General features: G+C 51.9%; 2 protein-coding genes across 3 annotated transcripts; both read right to left on the reverse strand.

The window, feature by feature from the left end:
- Window positions 1-1,762: 1,762 nt before the first annotated feature.
- HOXD10 (homeobox D10) lies at window positions 1,763-8,168 on the reverse strand. Its single transcript, XM_033231046.1, has 2 exons — window positions 4,097-8,168; window positions 1,763-2,750 (listed from the first exon to the last, which is right to left on the reverse strand). The coding sequence occupies exons 1-2, from the start codon at window positions 4,839-4,841 to the stop codon at window positions 2,473-2,475; spliced, it is 1,023 nt and encodes a 340-aa protein (XP_033086937.1). The 5' UTR covers window positions 4,842-8,168; the 3' UTR covers window positions 1,763-2,472.
- On the reverse strand, window positions 1,763-14,713 carry HOXD11 (homeobox D11). 2 transcript variants are annotated; one of them, XR_004441694.1, is made up of 3 exons: window positions 13,556-14,713; window positions 12,343-12,794; window positions 1,763-2,750 (listed from the first exon to the last, which is right to left on the reverse strand). XR_004441694.1 is itself a non-coding variant. In XM_033231048.1 (2 exons), the coding sequence occupies exons 1-2, from the start codon at window positions 14,331-14,333 to the stop codon at window positions 12,559-12,561; spliced, it is 1,014 nt and encodes a 337-aa protein (XP_033086939.1). In that variant the 5' UTR covers window positions 14,334-14,713; the 3' UTR covers window positions 8,303-12,558. The 2 variants fall into 2 exon arrangements, 1 of the variants encoding a protein (XP_033086939.1); XM_033231048.1 differs by lacking the exon at window positions 1,763-2,750 and having other exon boundaries at window positions 8,303-12,794.
- Window positions 14,714-16,035: the final 1,322 nt, after the last annotated feature.

The raw sequence follows: 16,035 nt of genomic DNA on the forward strand, positions 1-16,035 counted from the left end.
TAGGTCCTTGGGCCACTCCCTTCTGATTTTTTTTTTTTTTTTTCCTTACAGAGGTGAGGTTGAGCAGCCTTGAATCTGAGGGAAATGCCCATTGTCACTCCCAAATCCATGGTACAAAGCCTCGGAAGCCCGGCTGGGAGCCGAGACAAAAGCGGCCGGGGCGCCGGCGGCGGTGGGCATATTCCTCGCTCTACAAGTTGCCCAGCTCACCCTTGGAGGGCTCCCGGCCCACCTCCAGCCTCGAAAAGGAAGCGGGTAAATGGCTACTTATGGCCTGATTGATTACCTTTGCCAATAGCTTTCTGATTTTGTTCCAGAGGGGATGCCTTTGCCTTGTAGCTCAGGCTTTCCTCGGAGACATGGCCCGCTATCAACAACTAATGGCGCTCCCCACATGATCGGAGAAACGGCTAAATAAAAATTACCCTCCTCCTGCCCAACCGGTGTTAAGTCTGGGGCAAATGTATTACAAAGTTTTCAATCTAGCATTCATTCCAAGCCCTCTCCCCCACTCCCAGGAAATGGCCCCCTAAAAGAGTTCTGTCTTGGAATGTTCCTGGTTTGGAGGAAGAAGTTTAAAATTCTGAATGTTAGTGTCCCAAAGACTCCCTAGATGAGGACTTATAGCACCTAAATGGATCGTTCTTAGGGAAACATTTAAAAGGAAGAAATGGAAAGGATGTGTTTTGTGAAACTGCTGGAAGCTGTTTGAAACTGCAGGCAGGACCTGGGGTAACGAATTTTCTGTTAGCTTTCCCGTGCAAGGCCTCTTCTCCCTTTTCCCCGACGGGACTAGATAAGTCTGGGCTCTCTAGTGGGATCCTGTAGAAGCCGGTGGAAGCTGGTGGGAGTCTCCCGGGCCATGGCAGCGAATGGAACATTAGACTTCATAGGAAGTTATGTTCATTTGCAAAATTTTCAGTCACCCTTTCTGCATTTTCTTGCATCCCAGATGCAGCAATTCCCACCAGCATTTTGTAATTAAATAGAGGAAAGACTGGGGGAAATCTTTTCATTTCTTCCTTTAAAAAAAAATTTAATGTGGGCCACTAAAAGGTAATGACTGAGCATAAAACCCGTCCACAAGGAGATCAAGGCAAAGTCGGATGGGAAAACTCACCCATCCTCGGCTTCTCTGGGGTCTGGCTGTCTTGCGCTTGGGATGGGGGTAGGGCTGAGGGAAAGGGGGCAGAATTGGATCCGCTGCAGTGCTACACTGCTGCTTGTCCTTGCTCCTGTAATGAAGGCCGGCAACTTCCAGGTGGGCAAGATTAGCTTCAACCTAGCCCCTGATGATTGCTCGCCAGCCAGAAATCACCAAGATGCCACTGAAAACATTAAAAACAACACAACCAAAACCAAAGAGGAGAAAAACACACAAATGGGAGGCTTTAAGGAGAGAGTGGCTTGGAGTATAGGCTTACTTACCAGGTTCAGGCCAGAGGAAAGCTCACACCCATTGAGAGTGCAATTATATTACTGTCACTGGGGACTAGGAAAGGAAAGAGGAGACTCCCCTTCCTCCCAGTTATGAAAACTTCACTCTCAAGCTAGCTTATCATTCCTCTCCCCCAACCACTGCCAAAATCCAACACCCTAGGCCTCCTCCAGCTTTTCTCCCCCATCTCCCTTTCCCTCCTAGTCTATGACTCCCCTGCCCAAATGCCCCAAAAAGGGAGTGTAACCAGAAGATAATCTCACCATAGGCTTTCATTTCCACCATAACATATTTCCATTTCAGAAAGCAGAGGGAGCAAGCTCGTTTCCAGAGTTTATTGCATTATACATGCAACCAGAACATGCACAGAAAGGACAGGTTGCTGTTGTACTTCTACCAAACCACAGATGCACCACAAGGGAAAGGCTACAAGGCATAAATCATCAATATCCCATCTCACCAAGGACAATTGCTAAATTCATTTGTGAAAAGATACATTGTAATGTGCTTTTTAAGTCCCCCTCCCTCCAAGCTTGTGGGTTTTCTTAATCTTTTTTTTTTTTTTAATATATATGTCATTTTTAAAGTACTGGATGTATTCAAAATGTCATGAGTTTGTGGACTAACCACACACATAGACCTTTTGTGTTAGGAAAGACATGAAAAAGTCACATTGCTGGATGGATGGATGGATGCTCTACAGTTCCAATAAGTTAAGACCCAAATGAAAATGCGCAATAATAGTTACCCTGCATTACGATGAAAAAATAATAAATTACACGTGCTAAGTTTTTTAATATATATATGTGTGTGTATATATATATATATATATATATATATACTCATAGGGATTACAGATCACTTGCAGCACGAACATAATGACCCCAAAGTCACATTCTAGCAGGAAAACAAAATACAACAAAACAAAAAACAAAGAGCGGTGAAGGTTTTGTTTCCGCTTTCCCAGTCCTCCAGCACTGGGCCCTGGAACGCGGTGCCCCCTATCCAATCCTGGCCTCTGACCGGCCTCAGACCTAAGAAAACGTGAGGTTGGCGGTCAGTTCTCGGATCCGGTTCTCTCGGCTCATCTTCTTGAGTTTCATTCGGCGGTTTTGAAACCAAATCTTGACCTGCCTGTCGGTGAGGTTAACGCTCTTACTGATCTCTAGGCGGCGCTCGCGGGTGAGGTACATATTGAACAAGAACTCTTTTTCTAATTCCAGCGTTTGGTGCTTAGTGTAAGGGCACCTCTTCTTTCTGCCACTCTTTGCAGTGAGCCAATTGCTGGTTGGTGTATCAGACTTGATTTCCTCTAACAAAATTAAAGGGAGAAGAAGAAAAAAAATCAAGAGTTTTTTTTTTTTGGTTTTGGTTTTGGTTTTTTTCTTCAGTCTGTTCAAATGTACCCTTGGCCATGACCCTGCTGGCAGCCAGGCCGCTTTGGAAAATGCTAGTATTAAACATTACTCACATGAAGTGGGCCCTGGAAGGGAATCTTACACTGATGCCACATTACTTAAATGACATGATGGCAGGACAGTCTGCTTTTGAGTTCTCTCTCTCTCTCTCTTTCAACTTTCTGACTTGTACAAAACATTAGTACAATAGTAAACTTTCCAGATCACCCCAGCAACATTCTAAAGGTTCAGCTTGTAACAGGGACCGAGGGGAATAAGCCACAACCTGGACAAGCCTACCAACCCCACTGCTGCCTCAAGTCCCCAAATCTGCCGCTTCTTCCACCACCTCTCCTAGGCAGTCAGGGAGCCCCACAGTCAGGTTTATAGGTGCTCATTCTCTTTCAAAAGATAAATGGGGAAGCTAGAGCACCTTCCCCACCTTGCCTGGGTATTGTTGCATTCCCCAGAATTTCCTTAATTTTCATGTCTTCTTGCCCCCACACAAAAGCATTCCCCCAGAAATGGAGCCCCCCACTGTGGCCCACCTCTAAGCCCTGGGGGGAGAGGAGCGGGGTTCCTTCTCAAAAAGCCAGATCCCTGGCTCTTTTCCTTAGCCCAGCACTAAGGCTGGCCTTGCAGGGTGGGCAATGCGGGTTCCACTCTCCCCCTCCGCCTTTGCCCTCTTTGCCGACGGATTACAAAGCCTGCAGCACTTTTCCTAAACAAAGCCAAGGTTACCTAGCCCAGCAAAGGCAGTAAGCCCTGTTTCCCAACTCAAGCACCAACCAGACCAGCCATCTCTTTCCCCTCACCATCCCCAAGCTCGCAGGATGCGGGGTGCATACACTTGAACACGAACACGGTGCCCTGGGTCACCTTAACATGATCATTGGGCTCAAAGCAAAACTGGAACTGCAACTCTGAGCAGGAGAAAGGAGGCTCTGGGGTCGTGTTTACGAGCCGCAGGTCTCCTTTGCGCTCTTTTGTTGTGTTTCAGGTCTAGCTCAGGAAAAATAAAACCGGCAAGCTTTTCCTCTGCCCGGGCGCCATCAGTGTGGGGCGAGGACTGGCGGGGAGGGCCAGGGCAGCAGGGGAGAAGCGGGGACTCTCTCAGGGCTGAGATCACCCCTCTAAAAGCCAGGCGGAGCAGCACCTGCCAAGTCGGGCGCCGGCTCGGCGCTGGGCACCCCGGCACTCCCTCTCTGCCGGGTTCCCGGGCTGCGCGCCCCGCTGGGGTGGCAACTCTGCTCATACCGACCTTTGCTTTCCTTCTCCTGCACTTCGGGACTGGACACGGAGACCTCAGCCAGGCAACTCCTCTCTTCGGGAAGGCCGCCTTTGGCCTCCGGGCTCTCCACCTGGGAGACTTTGGTGGGCTCCTGGCCGCTCGCGGGCTCGTTCATCTTCTTTTCCATCTGCAGCTGGGCAGCGGAGAGCTGTGGCTTGGCCGCGCCACGAGGGTTGAGCTGGAGCATGACAGTGGAGCTGCCTTCGGGGCTGTTATTGTACTCTTGGGTTTTCCCGGTGGCGTAGGTCTGACTCAGTCTAAAATATCCAGGGACGGGAACCTCAGGGTTTTCAACGGGACAAGACTCAGGGACCAGCCTCTGGTACGAAGGGACCTCGGCCGAAATGAGTTTGTTGCGCTTATCAGAATACATGCAGCAATTGGATTCTTCCTTAATGTTGGTGGTGAAGGAGCAAGTGGGGACTTGCTGTGTAACAGGTTGCTCTATTCGACAAGATCTGTTCGGATCTGTCCAACTGTCTACTTGAGGTATATAAGGATGCACATTCATACCCATATTTTGGTGGTTCACTTCTCTTTTGGCCAGAGACGGAAGCAGTCCACAGGTTTGCATTCCATAGGTCCCCATGTCTGCGCTAGGTGGTGGCATGTACATGCTGGCGCTGCTCGAATAAAAACTGTCACTCCTGCAGGCACTGATCAAGGAATCTACTAAAAAAGTATTAGCAGCAGGAGAGCTGTTGGGAAAGGACATTTTGGGGAAGAATTTGAAGAAGAGAGATTGTGTCCTTTGTAGGCTGACATCTCTAGGAAAACATTCCCCGTGTAATTGTGGATGCCTCTGCCGACCACATGACAACCAAGCCAATGAGATTTGAAAATGGCCTTGAGCCGCAGCCTCCTCTCAAGTCACGTGCTCCAGAGCCTGGCCGGCCAGCCGCGTAAGCACGGACAACAGCGACATCTACTACGCGCCCGCGATAGTGCGCGCTGGAGACAACCGGCCCAGCGCTCTCCGCCGCCCTCCAGTCCGCCTCTCCAGGGCACGCCCGGCCAGCCCGCCCCACTCGCGTTCCCCGCTTCGGCCACTGGACCCAACTGGCGGAAGGAAAGACTCAGCTCTAGGGGCCTCCAAGTGGACACTCACGGACGGGGAGGGAAGCCAGAATGCCCTGGCGCCAGCGCACAGAAGCATCCCCCCCACACACACCCAGACAGAACGCGCTTAAGAGGGCCGGGTCCAGGACAAGCGGGTGGGGGCGCAGGCTGGTTAATTTAGTTCCGGGCAGCCCAGCGGGGAAGGTGAGTCGGATTCCGCGGGTCCTGAGACATCCCACCTCAGGGGTCCAAAGGAAAGACCCCTCGGGGCAAAGAAGCGTCCAAGGTGTCTCTCGGAGGGTGGAGGCAAAAAAGGGCTGAGAGGGCCGGGAGGCCAAGCAGCTGGCCGGGCCCAGATCCCCATGGATGGGTCGGGTCCCGGCGTTGTCCTCCCCCTCGGTCCTCCTGCCTGGCTCCCGGTCCCTATGCGCCCCAGCGGGCTACACGAGCCTTCGGCTCTCAGAGGAACCACACCCTGACCTCTGCGGGGCCGGACCTCTGGGAGCTTTCAGCCCAGAGACAATTCTTTGCTAACAGTTCACTATCCGCGAAAGCGTCCCTCGGGCTCCCGGCAGGAGAACTAAACCGAGGTTTCTCTCCCCACACCCTGATAATGGAGGGCAGAAAGGAAGGAAGAAAGGAAAAAAAAATTAAGAATAGGGGAAAGTCTGACCCTCAGAATCCAGAAGTTTTAGAAAATTGACTGGGCCAAGAAGGACAGAGAGAAATGCAAAGGTGTCATTTGGTTCTTCTGCAAAGAAAAATGTTTTCCTTTTATGGATTTTGTAAAAGCATTGGTTTCCGACAAGTGCAAGGTACAAAAGGTTGTGGAATTTATTAATACATATTAAGAAGAATCAGGGCGATCAATAAAATTCTCATCTACATTCTTGGGCTACTTGGTAATTTTCTTGCTTCTGAAGGTTTTTAAAGAGTTATGCCCGCTGTTGCCACACACGGGAAGATACTTTATTAACAAATCAATCGAGACTTTGTAAAGGATAAGATTAATAGTTAAATTTAGCATAATGGCGTTCACTTTATGAATTATTGAAAATTATACTATTGATTTTTCCCCTTCGCTGCTAACCAAGAAGGTCAATTTTTGTTTTAACACAAATTGTCAAATATTAAAAGCTGTACTTTTGTCAGAAGTTGAGTTTTACAGTTTTGGACAATTCCTAAAATTATTTGACAAGACTTTGCTTGGGTAAGGGAGGGGAAGGTGGTGGGAATCTTAGTTCTCTCTTTCCTTTGGTGAGGGAAAGTTCTATAAAAAGGATATGGTCTGATGTTGTGGTCCAGCTCATTAAAGAACCACCACTACCACCACTACCACCATGGAAACTCAGAGTTTTATGAGAAACTTCAACAACTTCCTCCCTCCCTCTCTGGTTGCAGGCGGGTGAGCCGCCCTGCGGAAGCCCGGGCCTCGGGGCAGCAGCGGGAAGCTTTAACCTTGATTTCCAAAGACTTGCCCTGAGTGAGGGGCCAGCCAGAGCTTGCAGCCGTCCTTCGGCCTGCCAGGTTCCCTTCCTGCCAGCCGAGAAACTAAAGCAGCCCCAGAAACTCTGACCGTGAACCAGTTCTCAGTCTGGGAGGGCATCTGTGTTCTCTTCCCCACACTCGCTGGGACATGGGCTGGCCTTGGATTTCAGGCCCAGAGACTGAACTTGTGGGTAAATTGGGTGTCCGCCTCAACAGAACGTTTCTTTGGGGCCTGATGTTCATTAAAGCGCCTCAGCATTCTGGGGGACCTAGTAGCCCGCCCGCTCCTTTACAAAACCCTTTCCCAACAAACCCTTTGTCCCTCTTCCCAAAAAGGAATCTCCCCTGGCCTGGTGGAAACAAGCGTTGAACATTATTTTCGGCCTTGGGACCGTTTCGCTTGTTCCCTCTCAGTGCTCTCGCCCAAACAATAACCTCTTTTAAAAAACTCCGCGGTGGCAATGAGACAGACCTTTTAAACCTTTATGCAGCTGTTCAAATACAACATCATTGTCAGGTTAAAAGCCTGGCGCCTCTAACTGCTTTGGCTACGGCATCCCAGCATAGCCTGAGGTTTAAACATTACCTTTCCACAGGGGTGGCTGTTTGTGAGCTTGGGGGTGGGGGTTGAGGACGGCAGGAAAAAAAAAAAACCAAAAAACAAAAAAAAACCCCGTAACTTTTGACTCTAGGTTGCTAAGGTACTGTTCAAAGCTAACAACCACTGATCAGCGCCCTGAAATTTGCTTTATCACATAGTAGAGATCTTGTTCCACGCCAGGGCTAAGCGTGCCCAAGGCTGGATAAAGTGCCCGCTGCACTCGCTTGCCGCAGGCGCCCTGACACTAGCTTGGCGCTCCAGCAGTATCGAGTGTCTCCCTTTTGCCTCTCAGCCAAGAGAGCTGCTGGGAACTCGTTTGCCCAATTTTCCCTACCCCAAGCAAGGCAAGACTGCTTAATCTAATCGGGAATTTTATGCCCATCAAATGCCCTTTCATAATCTTTATTTATACATGAAGAAAACATACAGGCTAAAAACAAGCAATTCCTTGCGGGCGGGTAGGTCTGCAGTGAATAGGCAGGATGTGTCTTCAGAATTTGGGGACCTTTCCATTTCAGCTTTCAGTGACTTTGAGCTCAAAGTCACTCCCATATTAGTTAGAGTTAAATAGGTTTTTACTCACAGACAAAAGTGTGTATATCAGATATAGTTTTGAATCTGTTCTCACAAAATTTTATTTTTATCTTTAAAATTTCTGCCTTCAGACCCGCTCCTTGAGACCAGAGACTGTCAATATTTTGAGATATTTTATCATTTAAAAATCGAGCAAGATAGAAATAATACAAAAGAATGATCTGAGCCCCAAAGGATGGAAAGTGTGCCTAAGACTCTAAGGCTGAGATGAGACAAATGGAATAAAAAGGCAGTGCTCTAAAGGCCAGCCTTTATTTTGCTTATGAGTATTTAATGTAGCTGATGTTTTTGATCATCTTTAGATCAGTTGGAGCGGTTACCATTAATAATAAATCAATATTGCACCATAAAGGAGATGAATACCCATATTTGTACCAAGACGCCCTGCTCCCTGCCACAGTTCTTTCCAGGGAAAAATTAAAAGAATAGCTTGAGCAAGAAATTAGCATTTGTAATCAAAAAGTGATTTGCATCTGCACTCTTGTCTCCTGGAAGAAAAGTTGAAGCCCTGGACCTGAGTGGATCTGTGGGCTCTTAGGGTCACCCCGGATTAGGGTCCCGAGCCACCTCTGGGCTGTGTCACTCTTTGGGGACAGAGCGGATGGAGTCAATGAAAAGCTGTCTTCCCAGGGCTCTGCTCCGGGTTGCACTGTGCACCTCCAAGCCAAGGTGAAAGGAAATCTAGGGGGCAAATGAGGAGTCTACCACCAATGCAAGAAGGGGTCTATCGAGACGTGCAACAAGGGCCGGCGGCCAGAGAGCCTCTTTCTTCACAGACACAAAAGACTCCTACTTCGCGCATTTCCCTTCCACTTCAGAGTCTGAGAACTTGGCGTCTCAGGATCCAAGGCCACTCTCCGCAAGCCCCATACACTCTGAAAGATGGGGGTGGGGAGAGGTCTTCAGCCCCCAGAGGTCCTGGTCTGATTCCGGGCCCTTGTCAGGCCCATCTTGGGCGCAGGGAGGAAAGGAACTGCAGACCGCTGAGAAGCAGTGTTTCGCAGGCGGCTGCCAGCCAAGTCCAAGGGGCCCCTCACAGCCAGATGTGCAGCCGCTGGGGCCGCCTTGGGAGGAACACAACAACCTTTAGGGAGGGCAGTTCTCACCCCACATAGACCGAGGACCCCGTTCAGCCTCGGGAAAGGTCGCCTCACTATGGCCAAGCTGGACCGGCGGTCAGACTGGTGGAGCCAAGGTTGCCCGCGGGGAACACCTACACCACTCGTTGGAGCCTCGCCCGGGGGCTCACTGGCGCCCCAGCCTCCCCACCAAAGCTGAGGCCAGCTCCGGGAGACGGGCGAGCCGCAGGCCCCAGGGCCTTTGGTCCAGGGCTTGGAGGGTCAACAAGGCTGGCGCTAATTCTGGGGCTTGCAGGCTCTTCACAATGAACTTCGGAGAGGGAAAGGGGGCAGTCATCCTCCCTTAGAGAGGCCAATGTCCGGGAGCCCTGTCTCCTCTCCTGTGAACTCCGGACCGGGACACAGGCCCTCTCCAAGGCAGGGGCTTTGCTGGAGGAGGGAGGGCACGCAACGAATGCACTGCTTTTGAGAGTCAAAATTCAACTCTGCTCAAGACCGGCGTGCAGTTTGGAAGGGTGGCGTGTTCTGTCAAACGCAAAGCCCGTTTGCTTCAAATACATTCCCCGTTCCACAACGCCTTGAAGTATAAACGTTTCCCCCTGAGTGCCTGCTGCCTCCCCCGTGGCCGCATCAGCCCAGCCCAGCCTGGGCACACCAACTCACAGTCCTGCCGGCGCCACCCGGTCGCCACTGGTAGCCGCACACGCCAGGCAAGGCCCCGGGCTCCCTAAACCAGAACGATTCTCCCAGTCCCCCATTCGTCTTATTTTTTTCTGAGAGACATTTGGTTAAGTTGGCCGCGCCCTGATCTGTTATAAACAAAAGCCTTTTAATCATCCCAGGCGGTCTGAGAGGGGGCAAAACCGAGGAAGGTTTTTTTTTTGTTTTTTGTTTTTTGTTTTTTTTGTTTTGCGGGGGGAGGGTAGGGAGATGTAAGTGGGGAGGTGTCCAACCCTAGACAAGGCTCACCACACTGAAACCAAGAAAATTGATTTTCCCTAATTTAATTAACTAGCAGTGGCTATGGTGTATTTCAAAATGCATACATTTATCTTTGAAAACTCTCCTCCACACCATCAAGTTATACCAAGCTATTCTTTTGCAATAGCTTTATCTTTAAAAAGACAAAGATTAGGTTATCTGTTTCTTGAATCTAGTTGCTCCGTTTTCTGTCTCTATACAGCTTCTCACACATCATGGCTGCTTAGAACAAATAAACTAGCAAACACCTTAGCTGCCGCCTGTTTGTAAGGGGTTGAGGTCGCCTATTAGAATCCAGTATTGGACAGATAAGGTACCGCGGCCTCTTGGCCAAACGCGGTTTCTGGAACGTGAGCGCGCCCTCGTGTGGATCTCCAGGCCCCTGCAAACGGGAAATGGTATCTCGGGTTCGGCTTGCCTTGGGTGGTGGGCACACAAGCTTGCTGTGTTTAGATGAAGTTTTTAAAAAATAGATGGAAACAGAAAGAAAGAAAAACAGTTTTAAGCTCATGTAACGATCATACTATTGTGGCACTGACATTTTAACCGATATCTAGAATCCCAAAGGAATCCCCTTCTTAACGAAATTTTTCAATTGTAGGCTTTGTTTCCATTGCATCTTTCACCAAAGGATGCTTTTAAAAGCAATATAATTATATTTCCTTTTGTTTCTTATTATAGAAAGTGCAATAATTTATTTCACAGGGTGGCAAGTTGCTTTCAAATTTAATGAAGGTGTAAGGCTGCACAAAACTCCCTCTTTCAAATGCTTGATTTTAAAACTGCAGTTCTTCATTAAAGCAAAGGGGATCACTATTTAAGACCCTCCGCCAAAATTCTCAGCCTTTCCTAGCTGTAGTGAAAGCAGCTAGCATGCATTTTAATCTGATCAGTATTTTAAAAAAGAAGTTGACTGTTATTGCATTACCCAAACGTTTGCAGGGAAATTAAGGTTATTGATCCTGAAATTAGGAATTTTCTTAGATTTATGGTGAGCTCCTGGTATGATTTTGTGTGGTCATAAGTGTGTGTGTGGCTCTGGCTATGTGTGAGCATGTATGTGTGAGAGTGGGTGGCAGCTGAAAATCAAGAAGAACCTTAAGGCTCCTAATTATTCAGAAAGGTTAAAGGTGATGACCTTGACATTTCGGAAGTTCAAAGGCATACATTTATACACTTATTTTTTCCTTCCCAAATAAGGCTTAGCAATTTTTAAAATTGCATTTTGAAATGCATGACTCCTTGGAAGATGCAAGGGATACTGTGCATTTACAGATTTATATTTTGTCTTTGGGCTTAGGAGAGGTTAAGAGTCATAAGATTCACTTCACTCTTTTCAGAGAGAGAGAAGCTTTTCTCACTCCTCCAGTTTATTGCACATTGCGGAAATCTCTTTTGGGTCCACCAGAAGGTGTATAATATAACCCAATTAAGCTGTTTAGAACTTTGGCTTTTATGGTGTTGTCTAGACAGTTCAAGGTTTTGTAAACAGCCTGCCTGGCCCTGCAACATAAAGTGCAGTACAGTCCTCACCACATTCTTTAACTTGAAGCGATAAATGCCGTGAGAGGGTCTGCAGCTCCTGGCCCTATTTCAGTGGGGGGCGGGGAGGGTTTACCTTCCCTGCTTCAGGTCCACTGATGATACCAGCAAGCCCTCTCCACCTACTAATGACTTTCTTTTTGAAAACTTCTCCCTTCAATGGAAGGTTCTAATTTTGGTTCCTTCTTTTAAGGGACTGTGGCTCCTTGTTAGTTTGTAAGAGATCATTTGGATTTTCTAACCAGTTTTTTAAAATGGTTGTTTTCTTTTCAGAAATCCCAAGTACACTAGACTAGGGGTAGGGGTGGGAGTTTGTTTCTTAGGTTTCTGCTGCCCCAGCCTTACTGCCTGGAGAAGGCAGCGCCAGCATTTCTTGGTCACATCGTCAATTCAGAAATTCATCACTAACATGATTTTTAAAACCAGTAACCTAGAGGTGGTGGGAGGGAACGACTACTATTTTAGTGGGACTAAAAAGTATTTCATTCGATTTTCAGTTGCATAGGTTCTGGCCACTAAAATACCCTAATGAAGCACTAAACCTCGAAGAGGAGAATTCATACAGTGTATTGAAGCTGTAACCTCCATTTTACTAGAAACCATTTATTCGCACAAAAAAAAAAAAAAGACAGTGACTCATGCCTTGATATGACAGACTAAGGGTACATTTCCCAAAGTTTAAATAATCTGCATTCACCGAAGAGGAAGGAAGGGATCTCTTAAAACTCAGAGCAAAACACCAGCGCCTTCTAGCACACCCAACCCGGCCTAACTTCCTACAGACCCCGCCGTGTCCCCACGAGGACTCGGAGAGGGGGAGGGGGAACGACAGCACATTGGCGGTAAAATTGTAAACGGACGTTTGCATTTACCATTTTCCCCTTATTAGGATCCGCTCGGCCAAGTCCCGGCCTCGTCCGCAGGCTGCAGTGGTCGCTGGGAGGTCCCGAGTTGACCGTGGGAAGGAATCGTGAAGTTCCACAGAGAAGAGACGTCATTAAACCCAAGGACATTGGGCCTGCGGAGGGCAGGCTGGTGGGAAGGAGGGTGGGTGAGTGGGGCTGGGGAGGGGGCGCTTCCTGGAGCTCTCAGAATAAGGGGTTTCCAGTGAAATACTGCAGACGGTCTCTGTTCAGTTTCTTTTCTTTCATCCTGCGATTCTGGAACCAGATTTTGACTTGCCGGTCAGTGAGGTTGAGCATCCGAGAGAGTTGAAGTCTTTTCTCTTTGTTTATGTACACGTTAAAGAAAAACTCGCGTTCCAGTTCGCGGATCTGGTACTTGGTATAGGGACAGCGCTTTTTCCGGGACCGCTGGGGGGCCACTGCAAGGCAAAGAGACCAAGGGGTGAGAGGGGCCGCTGCCTGCCAGCCCCCACCCGCCCGCCCGGGCCACTGAGCGAGGGCCAGACCCTGGCCCCGTTGGGGACGTTCTCTGCCGCGGCTGAAAGGCCCTGCCTGCGTCGTGGGGGATGATATATGGGCGGGCACAGGAGACAGTGCAGGCGTGGACATGTGTTCACGCCCAGACACACACACACACACACACACACACACACACACACACACAGAGCCTGGCACGGAGGTGGGGAAGCAGAGGGCAAGGCAGGCTCTAAAGTGGAACCTGAGGGAAGAGAGACAAGAGCGGGCCCGCCGGGGCATCTGCTTGACTCCAGCGGCGCGCGTCAGCTAGCGGCTTGGATAAAGTCCAGTGCAAGGATCAAACTCCCCCCCTCCCCACCCCCCGCCTCTCTCCCTTAAAAGCAGGAGGCTCGGGTGTACGCACTCACACTGACTTGAAATCTCCCTCCCTCCCTCCATGGTCTCTAGCACCCCCCTGCCCAAAACTGGGAAAAGGCTCTCTACAGCGATTAATGTCCTCCTCCAAGACTACCTTAAGCCCACCTAAATTGGTTTCCTACCATAAACACGCTTTACAACGGCCCGGGAAATCTTATAGGATGTATAAACCTCTTCGAATGCTTATAAAGTAGCACATAAAACGGTGCAAGCAGAGGGAGGCCCCCGCCGCCCCCCCGCCCCCGCGGCCCCCGGGCCCACCGCTCTCCCAGCACCCGGTGCCTACCTGCGCCGCCGCTCTTCTCGGCCCCCGCCTCCGCCGGGGGGCCCTCGCCGTCGCCACCGCTGCCTTCTGCTGCCCCCTTGGGCTCCGAGCCAGTGGTCGCCTTGGCGCAGGGACTGCCCCCGCTGCCACCAGCCCCGGTCTTGGGGTCGCCCTTGTCGGCTGCGCCCTCGGGCTGTGGCGGCGCGGGAGGCGGCGCGGGCTGCGGCCCGGTGAACGGGGGCCCGGGCGCCGCCTCGTAGAACTGGTCGAAGCCCTGTGGCAGGATGCCATTGCGGCCCACCGCGCTGTAGAAGTTGGAGGCGGCGCCCGCGGGGCCGTGCGGCTGCCCTGGCGCAGCGCACACCGGCTCAGGCGCCTTGAAGAGCACGTCCGGCCGGCGGCCCGCGGGCGGGAGCAACTCGCGCTGCATGGCCGCCTCCTCGGCCGCCGCGGCCGCCGCCGCTGCCGCCGCCGCTGCCGCGTAGTAGGGAGCGTAGCCCCCCGCGCCGCCGCCGCCCCCGCCGGGGCCGCCCCCGCTGCTGCCGCCCCCCGCGCTGCCGCCGCCGCCGCCGCGGTACGGCCACTTGGCGCGCTCCAGGCCGTAGTCGCGGAAGGCCACTTCGCGCACGGGCTGGACGTGCGGAGCCAGGTTGGAAGAGTAGGGGAAAGTCATCTGGCAGGACGACGGTTGGGAAAGGAACGACGGCTTGCTAGCGAAGTCAGACGGGGCCACATAGTAGGCGCAGCCCGGCAGGTACATGCTGGCTGCGCTTTGGCCACACTCGTCAAAGTCGTTCATGGCTCAGCGGCGTGCGCGCCAGCGAGCCCCTGGCCGCTCCCCGCGCAGCCAACCTGAGCCATCGATTGCACAAGAGGCTTGGGCCAGGATCAACTAAGCAAAAATCCCCACCGGGCGCTGACGTGCAATTCATCTTGATTGATTCTGGTGGTAATTATGTCACGTGACGCCATGAAGAGAAATGTCCTTATATCTATATCAACGCTCGCCAACAGGCCCTGGGACAGCTCCTGGCGCCGAGACGCTGGGGGCGGATCGGCTGCCCTCTCCCGCCAGCTCTCCCAGGGCGCTCCCTGACCAGGCTGCGCCTCAGGCCGGTCACCTGCGCGCCGCTGGCCGCTGCCACCGCTGGGCGCATCTGCCACCGCCCGAACGGGCCGCCCGCCCGCGTCCGCCCTCCCGCGCCGCTTTAAGTACGCGGACCGAGGCCGGCGGGGAGGAGGAAGGAGGGGGAAGAGGGGGAGGAAGGGGGAAGGGAGAGAAGCAGCGAGCGAGGGGGGGAGCCCCGGCTCCAGGCTCCCTAGAAGCTAGGAACTAGGTGTGAGGGTGTGAGGTTCCGAACCCCACCCCCCTTACTGCAGCCGCTCCCTCCCCCGCGACTCTGCCACCCTCTGCAGCTCACCCGCCTGGGAGCTTGTTGCTTCTTGTTCACCGGGCGGGCGTAATTTCGCCACTCTCCAGGGCGCAGGGAGCCCTGATTTACATATTTCTCTGCCCAGCGCGTTCAGCGCGGAGTGACTTGGCTCTTTCCGGTTCTGCCCCCAGGGGTACGAGGGCTGACCTCGGAAAAACCTAGGCCACTCACCGCCTAGGCACTCACCCAGGCCGGGGCCTTCGTGCCCTCCCGGCTCTCTTCCCTCCTCTCTGCTTTCCCTCTCTGTTCTTGTCTCTCTTTCTCCTTGCTTGGTCTCTCGTCAGTCTTCTCCCTTCTCTCTCATGTCTTCACTTCTCTCCTTCCCCTTCTTTTCCGCTTTCCTTCTTCCTTCCTCTTGCTTTCCCGTCTCCTTTCTCCTGTCTCTCTCTGCCCTCTCATCCTCTCCCCTCCTTTCCCCTAAGCTGTGTGTCACTGTCTCTGTCTCTCTCTCTGTTGCCTCTCTGCCTTCCCCTTTAGCACTAAAGCCAGGAGGGAGCTCAGCCCGTGGCCCCTGGCCTCCCTAGAATCTGGGGAGTCTGGTGAACAAAAGGATCTGGAGTCCTACTCTCAGGGTGCCTGGCATCCCGCTGGCTCCCCACAAGAGACAACCCCCTCACACTTGCACCTCCGTCCTCCTCACCCTTCTGCTTTCAGGCCTGGCCTGGGTGCCCGCCTTACACCCAGACCCTTCACTGCTTCGGAGCCCCGCCAAGGCCTGCGCATCCACGCCGCGTTTCCCCGAGGCTCTTCTGGCACCCTTGGGCTGGCATGGTCACTTCAGTCCCTCCCCCAAAATAAGTTGTCTCTCTGAGGGCTCTCAGCGGCGCCTGACTTCCTACTGAAGCCCCTCTGTGTCACCTGGCTCTGAGGCAGACTCTTCGCGGGGCACCCCATCCACTCCCCTGAGGCCTCACTCTCCTCCCAGCCTACCGCGACCCTCTCCTAGCCCATGGGTCCAGACGAGGCCTGGGCTCCCACCTCCAAGAGTGAAGACGGTTTTCAAAGGTAAACCGTCCCTTCCCAAACCCAAATCCCAGAACCGAAGGCAGGAGGCTGCCCCTTTCCCCA

Source organism: Trachypithecus francoisi, unplaced genomic scaffold (genome assembly GCF_009764315.1).
Source record: "Trachypithecus francoisi isolate TF-2019V2 unplaced genomic scaffold, Tfra_2.0 Lachesis_group13, whole genome shotgun sequence".
NCBI classification, from domain to species: Eukaryota; Metazoa; Chordata; class Mammalia; order Primates; family Cercopithecidae; genus Trachypithecus; species Trachypithecus francoisi.